The 17,598-nt window shown below is 45.3% G+C and overlaps 1 protein-coding gene across 1 annotated transcript; it reads right to left on the reverse strand.

Moving 5' to 3' along the window:
• Nucleotides 1–249: 249 nt before the first annotated feature.
• LOC125532068 (putative protein phosphatase 2C 37) lies at nt 250–10,375 on the reverse strand. The gene is made up of 4 exons (XM_048696243.2): nt 9,870–10,375; nt 9,416–9,733; nt 9,218–9,329; nt 250–572 (listed from the first exon to the last, which is right to left on the reverse strand). The coding sequence occupies exons 1-4, from the start codon at nt 10,227–10,229 to the stop codon at nt 250–252; spliced, it is 1,113 nt and encodes a 370-aa protein (XP_048552200.2). The 5' UTR covers nt 10,230–10,375.
• Nucleotides 10,376–17,598: the final 7,223 nt, after the last annotated feature.

The following is a 17,598-nucleotide window of genomic DNA, read 5'->3' on the forward strand; positions in this document are numbered from 1 at the left end:
TTTGCTTGAGTGCTAAATGCAAACACCAAACTTGTATGAGATGAGTTCAGCAGGTTTGAGTGAAAACCACAAACAAAGCTACCACGGAAAAAACTAATGGGAACACTAAGCAATGAAGATATATGTGACCAACATTTTTTGTACATTTCTAATCATCCATGTCTATTATAAATCTCTAACCATGGCAATGTTTTATCCACATCAAATCTAAGCTGCAAAGGAGATGATGACCTCATGCAGTATTCCTAGCTAACCTCTCGCCTTCAGATCAAGTACGACAACACTAATGTCATCCTGGCTATGCTTGCAGATTGCCATGTTCTTTAGGAGGGTTGCAGCATTGTTGCAGCCAACCTCTTCCTCTTGTCTTATCAGTGCACCCCGTCTAGGAGCACCTTGGTTGTTCTTGTTTTCAAATTCTAGGCAGTTCCTCACGGCATTGCAGGCAATCTGGTTCTCGATGACATCCCACAAGCCATCGCTCGTGAGGATTAGGCAGTCGTCATCCTCTGATCTAGTCATCATGGTTATATCTGGCTCACATATAACTGCAGGCTTAAGGAGCTTGTGCCCTGCAAGTATAGTTTACTGTCATGAAATCGGATTCTAGAAGCATAAAATGAAATATTTACTAAACAAAAAGTATACTTCTTGTACAAATGAATGAACTTGTGAAAAATAAATAAAAAAATTGGAATAACTCTTTAGAAACTATTAAGGGAAACAACTCTCATATATTGATCGAAACCAAGAACAGAAATCTGATCATAAAAATTTCATAAAAACATCAATGTTCTACGCACATCCAGCAACATTCATTTGAATTTTATAAGGAATATGAATGCAACAATACATGATAACATCCTTGCTACATGTAAATTTGTTAAAATGATACAAATTCATGATTGTCCAAATGAAATATTATTTTATAAATGATATCTTCCGCCATTCTAGTTATACACAAGGTAACAATTGGTTTCAGCTATGAATGCCTTCAAATAATTTTCTACGTTACTATAGTGTTATGGATAATACACATCGTTTTTTATTCTTATACAAATAAACGTCTCCATAGGCAAACTACTCATGTATGCTAGATATTTAGGAAACTTGCACTAAGTAGAGCTATGGTTCAATCAAGGCGATGTGGCACCCCTCCCCTCCCTCCCTCCCCCAGCGCATCATCCGATTGGTGTATACCGCTTCGGAGCCGGCTAGGCATCCTAGCTCGCTGTCTGGGTCAACAGGCCAAATAATAGCCCGCGAGGGGCGAATTCGACCAAAAACAGGTTATTGTGCAAAAATATTTTTTATTTCCGATAGATCTTCAAATTTGCAAAGAAAACTCGATTTTTGGAAACAAAAATAGGGACAGGTCCCTAGACCACTATAAAATTACGAAAATATTTCGTATTTTTTAAGATTATTTGGAAAATTGACAGAAGGCGTTGGAAACTTCTAGAAAAAAAATTAAAATCGAGAGGAGGCTGATAAATTTTTTGAGAGGTTGTGTAAAATATGAGCACCCTTTAAGGTACTCTTTTCACATTATTTGGCAACACTTCTTTTATTCCTCACTCTCCAGGAGATATACAGAGGCCCAGGGAAGACTGAGAAAAATAGGGATACTTATCCCAAAAAAAATAAAAGGAGCCATCTTAGTCCCCCACGACTCATTCCCCATCTCCATTTTTAGCTATGTTTGAACCAGACCTTCCCCACCTCGAGAAAAGAATTCTCTTCCTTTCTCTCCTCTATATCTCTATCTCTCTATTTGTCTCTACCCTCTCTTCCCCAATGACACCCGTGAATGAAATCCTAGGGATCAAGAATTTCTCCACAAAGGACAATGCTGAAACTTGCCCCGGAGGACGTGAGGACTTGGAAATTCAAAGGTTTTACTCTCTTCTTCTCTAGGTTGCACTTTCTTCATCAACGATGGGTGTGGCTTTCCTTCCAGAAGTGGTGGACTCAGCCAATGACTTGTCCCCTCATCTCCGCTCCGGTGGTTTGGATTTTGGTCACGGGCCGGGGCGAAATGCCTGCATGGCTGGCCTATACTTGCAGCGACAATGCCCGCAGGTGCCATGTCCTCCTCGGTGGCACTACAATGGCCTTTGGCAATGTCTCTCCTCGAGTACCAAGAGAAACCCTTATTTCGGTTCGTTGGAACAGGAAGCGGCGGCGTCACGACGTCGTGTCCTTCATGAAGGCGCTGCCTTGGCTATACGTCGAGTCATCGGAGTTGTAGCTTGAGGTGTCTAATTTTAGGGTTTGGGTTGCTTCTTAGGGCATGGGCCTTCGGGCCGGGTGCAATGTATGCCATAACCAAGACTTCTAACATGTCTTCTTCCTCGGGTTTGGCTAGGCCCGGCCACCCACTAGCCAACTTCCTAGGAGATATGGTTGGAGCGGTACATTTGCCCAACCAAGTCCTATGGACTTTGCCGCGTCTTGGTTGTCTAGTGCATCGGTAGGGACGCGGTCTGGTAGCTCGGTGCCCCTTATCTTCACCATCTTGGCTGGAGATCGCTCAACGTGAGTTCTCTTGCTTTCGATTGTTGTAGGCGCAGTTTTAATAACATGGATTAGCATGGAGTTTCTTGCCTTTTTGTCATTGTATCTGCTGGTGGTGTTGTAGTAGTCGCTTGACCCTTCTTATATGAAATTATAATACATCCTTCCATGTTGTTGTCTAGAAAACAAATCCTTTCATACCCGCACATGTATGGTCGCCATCTCTCATACTAAACTTGGTGCCATTACCTTGATCACGTTTTCGGTTTGTTGCGTTGTTGGACAGAAGCCTTCTTGACCTATTGCCTTCTTGCTTCCCCAAGATGTTGTTCATGCTTTATCGCAATGCCTAGATGGATGAACAAAGACCGGTTCAGACAACTGATGTATCAAAAAGCATCATGTAAAGACGAGCAGTGAAGACATTTTGAGTGGCCATTGTACCTCAAGCTAAGAGATAGAGTCGAGATAAGAACAACAAGATACTCGTAATGAGAGATTCCACAGCCTAGTGCGTCGGCACAAAAATTATAAACAGTTGAGGTGGATCTCACCTGATCTAGTGCCAGGCGGGGCCATGGAGGCAGTTATTCGCCGGATCCGGCGCTTGGTAACATCAAATTAATACATATCTCCGACATATGATATGTATAGCAATATGAATGCTCCAGCAACATCAGTTAGCCTAACTTGATGAAACTAATGGCAAACTTGGTAATGTACTTGATGTTGTTGTGCATTAGAAAAAGAGATTTGGGGAACATGGCTAAGGGAAAACCAATATCTCCTTCATGCACATGAGTGAGTGAGTGAGTGAGAGAGAGAGAGATTAAAATTACACCACAATGTGTACCAAAAAAGAGTAAGTAATGTCAAGTGTTGTGTGTTACCAATTTACTCATGCTCAACTACAAATTTAATGGACCTAGATATATGTGGATGTGTCTCATATGTCACCTCACTGGTTACACACCCACGGTTCATATCAATCCACCACCCCATATCTTTTTGTCCCGCCTGTTAGTCGTATCATGTCTCTCTCCTTTGTTTGGCATGTATGTCCAATCATTGAGATCCTTTCATATCCATCCATGTATGGTCACCATCTCTCATACTAAACTTGGTTTCATTACCCTGACCGTGTTTTAAGTATTGTTGTGTCGTGGGACAAGAGGCTTCTTGACCTATTGCCTTCTTGCTTGGAAAAGATGTCCTTCACATTTATCTTTTTTGCAATGCTCGGCTGGATGAATAAACAACGGTCAACCGATGTATCAAAAAACTTCATGAGAAGATGAGTAGTAAAGCCATTGTGAGTGGCCATGGTACCTGATAGAGTTGAGACGACAACAACATGATACCGATAGTGAGAGCTTTGGCAGACAATTGCGTCGACACAAAATTGTAAATAGTTGAGGTGGATCTCGCCTGGTCTTGTGGCAGTGGGGGCAGTGGAGGTGGTTATTTGCCGGATCCGGCGCTTGGTAACATCAAATACATATCTCGGACATATGGTATGTTTGCCAATCTAATTGCTCCAGCAACACCAGTTTGCCCAACCAGACGAAACTAATGAGGAAATTGGTAATGATGTCATAGTGCATCAAAACAAGAGATTTGAGGAGTATGTCTAAGGGACAACCAATATTTCCTTCATGCACACACACACACACACACACACACACACAGAGTAGACAATTCGAGGTGGCAAGAGAAATAAACATCCATATATTTACTTTCTTCTCACAGGCCTCATGCCAGTACTAGAGGTCACACCAACGTGATAGAGACGAGCCTGGATGACCAAAGTACAATGGGAAACTATTGTGTTAATAAACCCTGCAAAGCAAAAGGCCATCGGTCAGAACAAAATTTTCAAGAACTCGAGCCGGGGAGATTGGAGGATACTTTATTTGCCACACTAGCGCCAGCACCATCTCCATCGTTGTGCCAACAGAGATGACTTTACTGTGAATGGTCAAAGCTGTGGACAACTAACATCTACATAAAATCCCCCAAAAGGGGGAAGATATAGCTATCCCCATATGGTTATGATTACCATTACACCACAGTGTGAAGTACTATTAAATGTTGGGTGTTCCAAAAAATTTCCAAGCCCAACTACAAATTTAAGGGACCTTGATCTATGTGGATGTTTCTCATATGTCATTTTACTGGTTACACACCCATAATTCATATCCATCCACCACCCCATATCATTTTGTCCTTCCTCTCAGTCGTATCATATCTCTCTCCACTGTTGGTCATGTATTTCTAGTAGTTGAGATCCTTTCATATCCGTACATGTATGGTCTCCATTTTTCATACTAAACTTGGTGCCACTGCCCTAGTCACATTTTAGGTATTGTTGTCTCGTGGGACAAAAGCCTTCTTGACCTTTGCCTTCTTGCATTCCCAAGATGTTATCCATGCTTTATCTTTTTGTAGTGCCTGGCTGGATGAATAAACACTGGTTCAAACAACCGATGTATCAAAAAGCATCATTGGAAGATGAGTAGTAAATAAATTTCAAGTGGCAATGGTACCTCAAGCTAAGAGATAGAGTCGAGACAGGAACACCAAAATACCCATAGTTAGAGCTTTGGCAGCCTACTGCGTTGGCATAAATATTCTTAACAGTTGAGGTGGATCCTGCCTGATCTTCTACCAGGTGGGGGTGGTTATTCACAGAATCTGGCGCTTGGTAACATGAAACACATATCTCCAACATATGGTATATATGGCAATTTGACTGCTCCAGCAACAACAGTTAACCAAACCTGATGAAACTAATGAAGGAATTGGTAATGTACCTTGATTTCACTGTGGATCGGAACGAGAGATTTGAGGAACATGGCTAAGGGACAAACATTACTTCCTTCATGGACACGGAGAGGAGAGGGGAGAGAGAGAGAGACTGCTAGGAGGTAGGAGAATTAGATATCCAAACATAGATTTTCTTCTCACACGCCTCACTCTAATACTGGTGGTCGCACCAATGTGATAGAGGCGTGGCTGGAGGACCAAACTTCAAAGGGAAGCCAATGCATGAATAAACCTTGCAAACCATAAGGTCGTCAGCCAACACAATTGGCCAAAAAAAGCCATTAAGGCATCAATGTTGCCACGGACAAAAATTTCAAGAACTTGAGTCGGGGAGACTCGAGGAGAATTTAGTTGACACACTAGTGCCACCGCCAACACCATCGTTGTGCCAGCTGAGATGACTTCTATTATGTGGTCACAGTCACCATAGTGTGAAGGGTCAAAGCTATGGACACCTGGTATCTACAAAATATCCCCAAAATGGGAAAGATATAACTCCACCTGGTAGAACGGGGCCTCCCCAGCCACCACTCCCACAACATATATCAGAGATGGTCGTGGCGGAGGTGGGGTGAGGGTCTACCAACAGAGGGGAGATGATGGCGCAGTGCGCCAGGTTTGGAGAGCACTTTTAGGAAAAACAACTAGTCCTATTTTTTACCTAATTAAGAATGAAAATTAATAGGACCGTGCAGATATCTATGAAAACTCAAATAATTATTAGGCATGCATATTACCATTAATTTAAAATTTAGCAGGACAGTCCTTACTATATATTCTTGTTTGTTAGTACTCTTTGTGTTGGGGTTCATAAGACCCTCACATATCTTACGAATAACTTTGACCATCAATTTAATAACCACAATAAAAAACAATATAAACAGTTTAAATCATTGGTTTCTTTGAATGTGTAAATATATGATATAAGATTAAACATATATAACAAACATTTTAATGATAAATTAGTGGTCAAAGTTTTTCTCAAATAACATGTGGGCTGGGCCTTATAAACCAGAGTAGAGTGAGTACTTAATTCTGAGCCAGACGATAATAATATGAATGCAACATTTTAACTCAAAAATATTTTATTTTTAATTTTCCACTAGAAGGCAACAGGCTGGTGCATAGAAAATGTCCTCCATTATTGGTAAGAAATAATTTTGTTTCCTTGTGTGTAAGAACGCAACGGGCACACTTTTTGAAACGAATCACTCTTGGCGAATTAGTAGCAGCCTGTTGATATAGTTGCATTTACTTTTGTTTCCTTGTAGATAGATTTTATCGAGTCGTCCTTGCAGATAGATATACCAAAGATGGCAGCGGCAGAGGTGGGGCGGCGATCTAACAACAAAGTAGAGATGATGGCGCAGTGTACCAAGGTTGGAGAGAAATACTTTCAGGAAATACAACTAGTCCTATTTTTTTAGCTAATCGTGAATGAAAATTATTAGGACCTTGCAGATATCTTCGAAAACTAAATTAATTATTGGCCATGCATATTACCATTAATTTTAAAGTTTAACATGACTATTCTTACTATGTATTCTCACTTCACTCAGTCTTTTTGCTTGCCTTTTTGGCATAACTGTCTCTTTGGTTGCCTGGCTGGTCCAAAGTCAAGATATTTTCGTTATAGAGTTATTTTTCATAGTCCAAAATAAATAGAGATAAAAATTGGGGACGGGCGTAGCTACCACCATGGGTAGCAAATTATTTCCAATAATTCTAGTGATATACGTTTGAACACATATAACAAACATTTTAATGATAAACTAGTGGTCAAAATTTTCTCAAATAAAATGTGGGTTTGGCCTTATAAACTCAAACAGAGTTCGTTCTTAATTCAGAATCAGATGATAATAATTTGCAATGCAACATTTTAATTTTAGTTTTGTACTAGAGGGCAACAGGCTGGTGAATGGAAAATGTCCTCCTTTCGTGATATAGATATAGTTTTGTTTCCTCCTTTATTTAAGAAACACTTTTTGAAACGAGTCACTCTTGATGAATTAGTAGCAGCCTGTTGATATAGTTGCATTTACTTTTGTTTCCTTGCAGATAGATTTATCCGAGTCGTCCTTGCAGATAGATATACCAAAGATGGCAGCGGCAGAGGTGGGGTGGCGATCATCGAGATGGTGTGCAATGTACCAAGGTTGGAGAGGAATACTTTCAGGAAAAACAACTAGTCCTATTTTCTTAGCTAATCATGAATGAAAATTATTAGGACCTTGCAGATATCTTCAAAAACTTAATTAATTATTGGCCATGCATATTACCATTTATTTTCAATCTTAGCATGACTATTCTTACTATCTATTCTCACTTCTCTTAGTATTTTTGCTTGCCTTTTTTAGCATAATTGTCTCTTTGCTTGCCTGGCTGGTCCAAAGTCACGGTATTTTCGTTATAGAGTTATTTTTCATAGTCCAAAATAAATAGAGATAGAAATTGGGGCCGGGCGTAGCTACCACCATGGGTAGCAAATTATTTCCGATCATTCTAATGATACACGTTTGAACACATATAAAAAACATTTTAATGATAAACTAGTGGCCAAAGTTTTTCTCAAATAAAATGTGGGTTTGGCCTTATAAACATGAACAGAGTTTGTTCTTAATTCTAAGTCAGATGATAATAATATGCAACGCGCAATTTTAATTTAACAAAACAATTTTATTTTATTTTTGTACTAGAGGGAAACAGGCTGGTGAATAGAAAATGTCCTCCTTTAGTGATATAGAAATACTTTTGTTTCCTCCTTTATTTAAGAAACACTTTTTGAAACAAATCACTCTTGATGAATTAGTAGCAGCCTGTTGATATAGTTGCATTTACTTTTGTTTCCTTGCAGATAGATTTTATCTGAGTCGTCCTTGCAGATAGATATACCAAAGATGGCAGCGGCAGAGGTGGGGCGCCGATCTACCAACAAAGTGGAGATGGTGGCACAGTGTACCAAGGTTTGAGAGGAATACTTTTAGGAAAAACAACTAGTCCTATTTTCTTAGCTAATCGTGAATGAAAATTATTAGGATCTTGCAGATATCTTCGGAAACTTAATTAATTATTGGGCATGTGTATTACCATTAATTTTCAAGCTTAACATGACTATTCTTACTATCTATTCTCACTTCTCTTAGTCTTTTTTCTTGCCTTTTTGGCATACTTGTCTTTTTGCTTGCCTGGCTGGTCCAAAGTCACGACATTTTCGTTATAGAGTTATTTTTTGTAGTCCAAAATAAATAGTGATAAAAATTGGGGGCGAACGTACCTACCACCATCGGTAGCAAATTATTTCCGATAATTCTAATGATACACGTTTGAACACATACAAAAAACTATTTAATGATAAACTAGTGGTCAAAGTTGTTTTTAAATGAAATGTGGGTTCCGCCTTATAAACTCGAACAGAGTTCATTCTTAATTCTGAGTCAGATGATAATAATATGCAATGCAAAAATTTAATTTAACAAAACATTTTAATTTTATTTTTGTAATAGAGGGCAGCAGGCTGGTGAATAGAAAATGTCCTCCTTTAGTGATATAGAAATACTTTTGCTTCCTCCTTTATTTAAGAAACACTTTTTGAAACGAATCACTCTTGACCATTAGTAGCAGCCTGCTGATATAGTTGCATTTACTTTTGTTTTCTTCCAGATAGATTTTTTTTGAGTCGTCCTTGCAGATAGATATACAAGGCCAACAATGATGCATGGGAATGAAACGTCCTTCTCTTTTTTGCATGGCAGAAAACGTCGTGTGCATAAGAACTAAACGGACGACACGTCGTTGGTATGTAGTACACACATTCTCAAAAAAAAATTGTAGTACACACGTGCATAATAAGAACCAAACAGTAGGTACGGCGTACCTATTGCGCGAGACATGCCAAGCACCCCCCGTACGCGCAGCTGCCCGTCGTCAGAGGTCCGCACTTTGCCGCCCGCCGCGTCCACCCGCGCCCTCTCGTCCGGCCGCTCCAGCTGCATCCACGCATCAGTATCAAATTTGTCCGGTCAGACGAGACCAAAGGAGTGAAATAGGATACGCATGACACAATTATTCTCACCTTGTGGTCCTGGGAGAGTGGTAAGGCGTTGCCGGCGCGGCAAAGCACGCTGCGGGAGTCACCGCAGTTGGCGATGAGGATGCTGCCGCGGACCAGGAGCGCCACCACGCCAGTGGACCCCATGATGGGCAATCCCGATTCCGACAGCCCCATCCCCAGTGCGTCCGCCCGCTCGAAGCTCCGCTTCAGCGCCGCCTCCCACGCGCGACGCTCCGCCTCTTCATCATTTTCCGGGTGCTCCTTCCGGTAGGCAGTTGCGGCGTGGGCCAGCTCCTCCGCCAGTATGACGTGCATCTGGTCCCTGCACAGTGCCGACACCTGTGCCACCACGTAGCACGTAGCAAGCAAATCAAGCGTCTAGGGTAGGGCGTGGACGTGTCGACCACTCGACCTGGAGGTGCGTGGAAGGTGCTGCAGTCTGGCAGCATGTGGAGGAAAGGGAACGGGGGGTTACCTGTGGGCCGCCGTGGCCGTCGAAGACGGCGAAGAAGTGTATGGGGGAGCCGTCGGCCCAGGCGCAGAAGGACGGGCGCAGCAACACGGTGTCCTCCATGCCCTTCCGCTGATCCAGTCCCCGCTGCGACACGGATCCGAACGCCAGGTACCACACTGCCGCCGCTGCCTCTTCAGCTGGCAGTAGATGCGCCGGCGCCGCCACCACGCGGGAGCTCTCCCCTTCCGCTGGGCTCATGAGGTAGCCCTCAGACCCCTCCGAGGATGCGTAGTACCCGGACAAGAGAGGTGACGACTGGACCTCGCCTTCCTCCGATGCCACGGCAGGGTTGGCTCCCGACTCGCCGCCGGCGCTGGCCATAGCTACAGAGTACACCGATGGACGACGCGAAGGAGCAGTCCGATTGAGCACAGCTTGTGGGCTCCTGAAGCAGCAGAGGCTTCGCTACCAAGCGACCTGCGGGAAGAGGAGGAAGACGCTCCTGAAGCAGTTTTGCGTACAAAGAAACGCACGTAACTTATCTATAAAGTAGCTAGTACCCATATTAATTTTCTCATCTTATCCATTATTATCCTTATTAATTTCTCCTCTTTTCAATATTTCCTATTTAATGTCACTTATTTTCTTTTTCCTGCATTTTAATGTTTCTTATCCATTTTAATGCTTCACATTTAAATCCATTCTATGTTCCATTTATTTACAGAAATATACTGCTTATTATTGCAAGTACTGAAAAAATGGAGAGATATTAATTTTCCCCGAATTACACATTGCATTAGGTCATCCGTTTCTCCTTTAGAATATTTATTTCATTGGTTTTTATTTGCTATCTCAAGCCACTCCAACCACAAGCTCTTGTCACGCTCTCCTGGGAAAATTACAGATTGTTAAAGACAACTACCTAATGCACAATATCTTGCATATGATTTATGTCGCTAAGTGGAGTCTATATCGTCATTTATGTCTTCTTCCCAAAACTTTTACTCCAAAAAAAATAAGGAAATAATGTGTAATTAAAGCATCGCGATAAATAAGGAAATAAGCAGTAATCTCCACTCCTAATGTCTCAGTTGATAGGATTGCACGGTTATTTTTCATCCCCCACTTTCGTCTGGGTTTTTTCGTCTCATCTCTCACCACACCAAAAAAACACGCCTAACAAAATCGTACGATCCAACTCCTCCCTCGATCTTTTTCGTGGTTGTGGGAGGTGATCCTCCGTCGCCCCCCGCCTTCATCCTTCGTTCCTGCCCCTTCCTCGCCTCTCCTCTATCTTCTGCGACGGCGCCGCCGACTCCGTGAGATTCCTCCTCCCTAATCGACTCCTCCCCGTCCCCCCGCCCCCCCTGACAAGGGTTTCAGACGGCGATGGCGCCCTCTTAGGAACCCTAACTGCGAACCCGCCAACCCACCTAGCAAGCGACAGGTTCCCCTGTAGCCCTAGATGGCCGCCGCCGCCACCGTCTGGTCCTTCGCCGCCCCCTCGTCATCCTTCAGTGCCTCCTGCAGGTCACTCTCGCCGTCGCCGTTAAGAACTCTGAGCACGCACACGTGAGGCCTCCACCACCACCCACCACAATCCGCCCGGTCCCTCCCTCCCTCCCTGTCCACCGATGCAGACGGCAGTGCTGGTGGGCGGCCTGGCCCTCGACATCCATGGTGCCGTATCGGCGTCCCACCGCTAGGAGCAGCAGCAGCGCCACATCGGCACCGTTACGCACCTCGCCGACGTGGTCAGCAAGACCTGCATCTCGATCCTCGCCCACTCTCCATCCTCTTGCAGGTAATAGGCCTTCCACTCCCTCTTTTATCTTTCGCGTTCTCGTGTGCATAGATTGTGAGTGTGAAGGAATAATTTTCTTCTATTTCGTGCTACTGATGTGCTCCTTCTGGCTTCACAATGCACGTATATAGATTCTTTAACGGAGTCGGATGCTGATAATATCAACTTAGTTCCCTGAATGCGATATATATATTCTTCCATTGCTATGAACTGATTGCCCAAACAATATATTTCTGGTTGACAGTCATGGCCTATTATTGTTGTTGTTAATTGACAACACTCTGCACATGTATTGTCCAATCACCGTCCAAACTTAAAGCTTGGCTGTGGACTTATTGTATGTGCCATACGCTATTCATAGCTACAAAATTGCAATCTCTTAAAAATGTTCTTGAATACAGTATTTCTTTTGTCACATAACCCATATGTTGATGATAAAGTTTGTTGTATGAGCTTGTGGCATACTGATCCGACAGGTGGCAGGTATACATTCAGATGCTGCAGCTCTAAGGAAGGGTAGTATATGGCACGCGGCTTCGTGGATTGTTCAACAAGAAGTGTTTGGGCATATTCGAAAGGCAATATTGTGAACATTGTACATCGATTTCCTTATTCCGCCATCAGCTTCTATTCATACGAGCGATACAAAAAGTTCAGTACTCACTATTGGAAATTTTGTATACGCCGGGTGTGATGGTCTTCGCCGGGAGCCAAACCACAGGCACTCAGAAAAGTAAGAGACGCCGAGCGTGACTCTCGGCAAAGGGAGCATCTCGGCAAACACATATTAATGCCGAGAGTAGGCCTCGGCAAAAAGGCAACACTCGGCAAAGGAACTATTTGCCGAGGGCCAAGTGGCCACCACACGGCAAAGTTTTGCCACGTGGAAGGCTGCAGGATGAAGACGAAAAAAGTTCCAGCGTGAATTGTTTTTGCGTCACACTCCTATGGAAAAAAAGTTCATCGTGTATATGAAAAAAATATATTCATCATCTATTCAGAAAAGTGTTCATCATGTACTTGAAAAGGTGTTCAACAGATATTTCAAAAAGTGTTCAACGCATATTTGATAAATGTTCATCTTCTATTTGAGAAAGTGTTCAACACATATTTGATGTTCATCATGTGCTTCAAAAATGTTTACCGCGTATTTCAAAACGTGTGCATAAGAACCAAACAAACTACACGCCTTTGATACAATAGTAATACGTTCGTACCTGAAGCCGGCGACATGGCAAGCCCCCCAATCCCACACATGCCCGTCGTTGGAGCGACGCACTTTGCCTCTGGCTGCTTTAACACGCGCCCTCTCGTCGGCCCGCTCCAACCATATCCACGCCTCATCAAGCTCAAAATTTGTCCATAGAAGAAAAAGACAATGTGCATGACGCGATTAATCTCACCTTGTGGTCCTCGGAAAACAGGATGGCATCACCGGCGCAGCAGAGCACGGCACGGGAGTCGGTGCAGTTTGCCAACAGGATGCTGCCGCGGGCCAGAAGCGCCACCAAGGCAGTGCGTCCGCCTCTTCGTCAGCCCCATCAACAGTGCATACGCCAGCTCGAAGCTCCGGTTCAGCACTGCATCCCACGCACGACACTCCACCTCTTCGTCATTTCCTAGGCCGGCCAGCTCCTCCACCATGATGGCGCGCATCTGTTCCCTGCACAGCGCCGACACCTGCACCGCCACCATGTGGGAGCTCTCCCCTTCCTCTAGGCCCGTAACGTAACCCTCTGACTCCTCCAAGGATGCGTAGTACCCGGACAAGAGAGGTGAGGACTGGACCTCACCTTCCTCCAAGGCCACGGCAGGGTTGGCTCCCGACTCGCCGGCGGCGCTGACCATAACTACAGAGGAAGACAGGAGCGCTCAGCTGTACTTTCTCTTAATTTTTGTAGAGGAAGACCGAAGCAGCAGAGGAGGAAGACTGCAGCGTTCCTGAAGCAGTTTTGTGTATAAAGAAACGCACGGATCGAGCACGCGTATCTTGAAATATTCACCGTGTACTTGAAAAACTGTCCATCACATATTTCTAAAAAAATGTTCATCACAAATTTGCAAAAAACATGTTCATTGCATATTTCTGGAAGAAAATTTGGATCACATATTTGTTAAAAAGTGTTCAACACATACTTTCGTTTCTTCGTATATTGTATAAGATAGATATGTACAAAGCCAATGTTAATGCATGCAAACAAAACGTGTACGTATGTATCTAAAGTATAGGTAAATCTGACCCTGACCCCAAGGTTTGCTAAATCCTCCACCGGTCTCATTGACAATCACCTTTTATTTAACGAAACGTGTGCGTGGTTGTTCGGAGATAGAGATTAGCTTGCTTAGCGGCGGCCCGCGGGTCGTTAAAAGTTTCTCCGCTGTGCTCTGGCCCAGGGCCGATCTGAGGCATGACCGCGCACGCCTGGGTCTACGAGTTCATGAAGGTACGACGGGCGGTTCAGGCCTGACGTGTGTTCCCAGGGATCTGATCTGGGGCGCCGGAATTATTTCACTGAGGAACGGCCGGCCGCTTTGGCTGTCCATCGTCTACAGTGATATGTGTAGCGGACGTGGCGTTTCTAGAGAGTACCGTGTCCACTCTAGGCCTCATGATATGTGTAAGTTCCCTTAGTTATTTTTTGCTCTTCTGTGAGTCTCTCTGAGGTCCCTGTCTGAGATTGATTGTTGTCTCTTGTCTGTCTGTGGTCGCTCGGCCCGTTCCTTATTGCAACGATTTCTGACTGTGGTCGCAAGGTCGTCCCATGCCAGGCTTAGGCAATACTTCTTTCTTTCCGTAAATAAATATAAGAGATCTAAACGACTTTTATCTTTTCTTCTAGAGGGAGTACTTGTTGTATGAGTGTGCCTCGGAACAACTTGTATCCAAACCACACGACATGGCAAGCATTCCGCACACGCGCAGCTGCCCGTCTGCGGGGGTGCACACTTCTTCTCCCGCTACCATCCCAACCAGCGGCTCTAGCTAGATCTATGCATCAAGCTCAAATTCGTATAGCCAGACGATATCAAAGGAGAGAAAGGCAATACGCATGACGCGATTAATATCACCTTGTGGTTCTCGGAGTGTGGCTAGGCGTTACCAGCGCGGCAGAGCACGGCGCGGGAGTCTCCACAGGTGGCGATGAGGTTTCTGGCGCGCACCAGGAGCTCCACCACGATGGTGGGTGGACCCCATGATGGGCCATCCCACTTCAGCGCCGCCTCCCACGCACGACGCTCTGCCTCGTCAGCCTTTTCCGGGTGCTCCTTCGGGTAGTCTGTTACCGTGCCTACCAGCTCCTCCACAAGTATGACGTGCATCTGGTCCCTGCACAGGGCCGACACTGCATAACGATGTAGCAAGCAAATCAAAGGTGTAGCGGAAAGAGCGTGGATGGTGCCGACCATTAGACCTGGAGGTGGCTTGGAAGGTTACCTGGGGGTCGCCGTGGCCGTCGAACATGGCAAAGAAGTGCATGGGGTAGCTATCGGCCCGGGCGCAGCGATATGGTGTCCTCCATACCCTTTCGCGGATCCATCCCCCACTCCGACGCGGACCGGAAAGAGAGGGACCACACTGCCGCCGCCGCCGCCGCTTCAGCTGGCAGCACCGCAGCAGGGGCGCCAGCACCACACCCGATCCATCCCCTTCCTCGGTGCCTGTCAGAAACCCCTCCGACACCGACGATGTGTTGTACCCGGACGAGGGCGGTGGGGACTGCGCCTCGCCTTCCACAGAGGCCATGGCTGGGGCGGCTCCCCACTTGCCGGCGGCGGGAACATTGTTGACACCCGCGTTGGCCATAACTACAGATCGACGATCACTGAAGGGAGCATATTGATTAGAATAGGCGAGGGCCCTAAAGCAGCAGAGAATTCGCTACCAAGCAAGACTTGTGGGAAAGAAACGAACACACAAGGGGCGGAGGAAAGCTGGGGGATGAAGAAGAAAAGAAATATGGTCTTTGGGAGCGAACCAGTTTTGTGTAACGGGCACCATATATGGAATTGTGGCTACACGGCGGCAGGCGACAGACACATGTTTGTCCATTTATTACTCGTAATTAATTTCTACTCGTTTTTAATATTTTAGCATCACTATCTTCGACTCCCTCCGTCCCATAATATAAGTGTTATTTACACTACTCTACTGTGAAAAATGCTCTTATATTATGGGATGGAGGGAGTATCTTTCATTTATTATTTTCTTTTCTTTTGGAGAAAAAACTTGATTACTCATTGATCAAACTGACATAGCCCATGACGCCCTCCCTCCCAAGTGGTCCTCGTGTTGCCTCCCGGGCGCATTGGGGGCGATCTGATCTTTCATCGCCCCGCCTCACCTCGTCCCCCTTCCCTCCCTCGCCGCCACCAGAGACGGCCATCGGCAAAGCCCGGGCGGGTGCAGGGGAAGGTGGCGGCGGGGATCTTCGTGCTGAGTTCAGCGGCTGACTGCTCCTCTTCGTGCTGAGTTCGCCCTCAAGGACTTGGGGCCCCTGCACTACTTCCTCGACATCGAGGTGGTCCGCCGGCCTGACGGCTTCTTTCTGCATCAGCAGAAGTACGCCCACGAGCTCCTGGAGCGTGGCGGTATGCTTAACTGCAAGCCGGCGCCCACACCCGTCGACACGAAGGCGAAGATCTCTGCTCTGGAGGGGTCTCTCGCGTCCGATGGAGCGTTTTATCGCTCCATTGTTGGTGCTTTACAGTACCTGACGCTGACTCGACCCGACCTGCAGTATGCTGTTCAGCAGGTGTGCCTCCACATGCACGCCCCGCATGACTCCCACTGGACCTTGGTGAAGCGTATTCTCCGTTATATATGTGGCACCATGTCCTTGGGACTCACCCTGACGGCCTCCGCCTCCACCGACCTCGTGGCCTACTCGGATGCCAACTGGGCTGGCTGCCCCGACACTCAACGCTCCACGTTCGGCTACTGCGTCTACCTTGGGCCCTCGTTGATCTCTTGGTCATCAAAGCGGCAGCCCATGGTCTCCCGCTCCAGCGCCGAGGCAGAGTATCGCGTCGTGGCTAATGCCGTGGCTGAGTGCTCTTGGCTCCGTCAGCTGATCCAGGAGTTGCTTTGTGATGTTCATAAAGCTACTCTTATCTACTGCGATAACGTCGGCGCGGTCTACCTTTCCGCCAACCCGGTGCACCATCGCCGTACGAAGCATATTGAGCTCGATATTCACTTCGTGCGCGAGCAGGTTGCCCTTGGCCGTGTTCGGGTTCTTCATGTGCCGACGTCGCAACAGTTTGCTGATGTGATGACTAAGGGATTGCCTACTTCCGTCTTCGAGGAGTTTCGGTCCAGTCTCTGTGTATCTTGCGACGCTTCGACTGCGGGGGGTGTTGAGTTGTATTTTGTGTTGCATGTATTACGTGTTGTGGCCCACCTCCTAGTTGTGTATAGTTGAGGTTGAGGCCTACCCTGTACTTATATATACGTGCACCAGCACCCCATCAATACAAGGATTATTGTATTGCAAAACATCTCTCTACAGTTGTGTTCATATGTTAATTTACTTATATGAACTATGTGATAAGATTTCTCACGGTGTGTGCATTTTGAAGTTACCTCATCAATATCGGATACTCATATTTGTGCATTAAGGTGTTGTAGTCACTGAGTCAGCAATTACCGACGTGCTCTAAACTGTTAACAAATATATTCTATGGAGAAAAGTGACAAGTCTAAAACAGAGAATGATCTTTTTGGGTACAAGAGAGTTCTTGTGGATGAAACTCATCTGGCTACTATTGGTCGCCTTCCAGTTATGGTTAATTCAAATTTATCTTGGTTGCATGAACTCAGGGAAAGTGACTGCCTTTTTTATTCTGGTGGACACTTTTTGATCAGGGGAATGGAGAAGGTATTTTCTACTGCTCTCTCTTAATTTAATTGATGTATCATGTAGTCTGCAGGATGAAGACGAAAAA

This window comes from Triticum urartu, chromosome 7A (genome assembly GCF_056163025.1).
Source record: "Triticum urartu cultivar PI428250 chromosome 7A, HENAU_Tu73, whole genome shotgun sequence".
In the NCBI taxonomy this organism is placed as follows: Eukaryota; Viridiplantae; Streptophyta; class Magnoliopsida; order Poales; family Poaceae; genus Triticum; species Triticum urartu.

Coding starts and splice junctions, on each gene's coding strand:
- LOC125532068 (XM_048696243.2), bottom strand. CDS start 10,229: ATGGCCAGCGCCGGCGGCGAGTCGGGAGCCAACCCTGCCGTGGCATCG. Junction 9,330..9,415: donor CACTCTCCCAGGACCACAAG/GTGAGAATAATT, acceptor GCGTGGATGCAG/CTGGAGCGGCCGGACGAGAG. Junction 573..9,217: donor TGGCATGTCTCGCGCAATAG/GTACGCCGTACC, acceptor CTATACTTGCAG/GGCACAAGCTCCTTAAGCCT.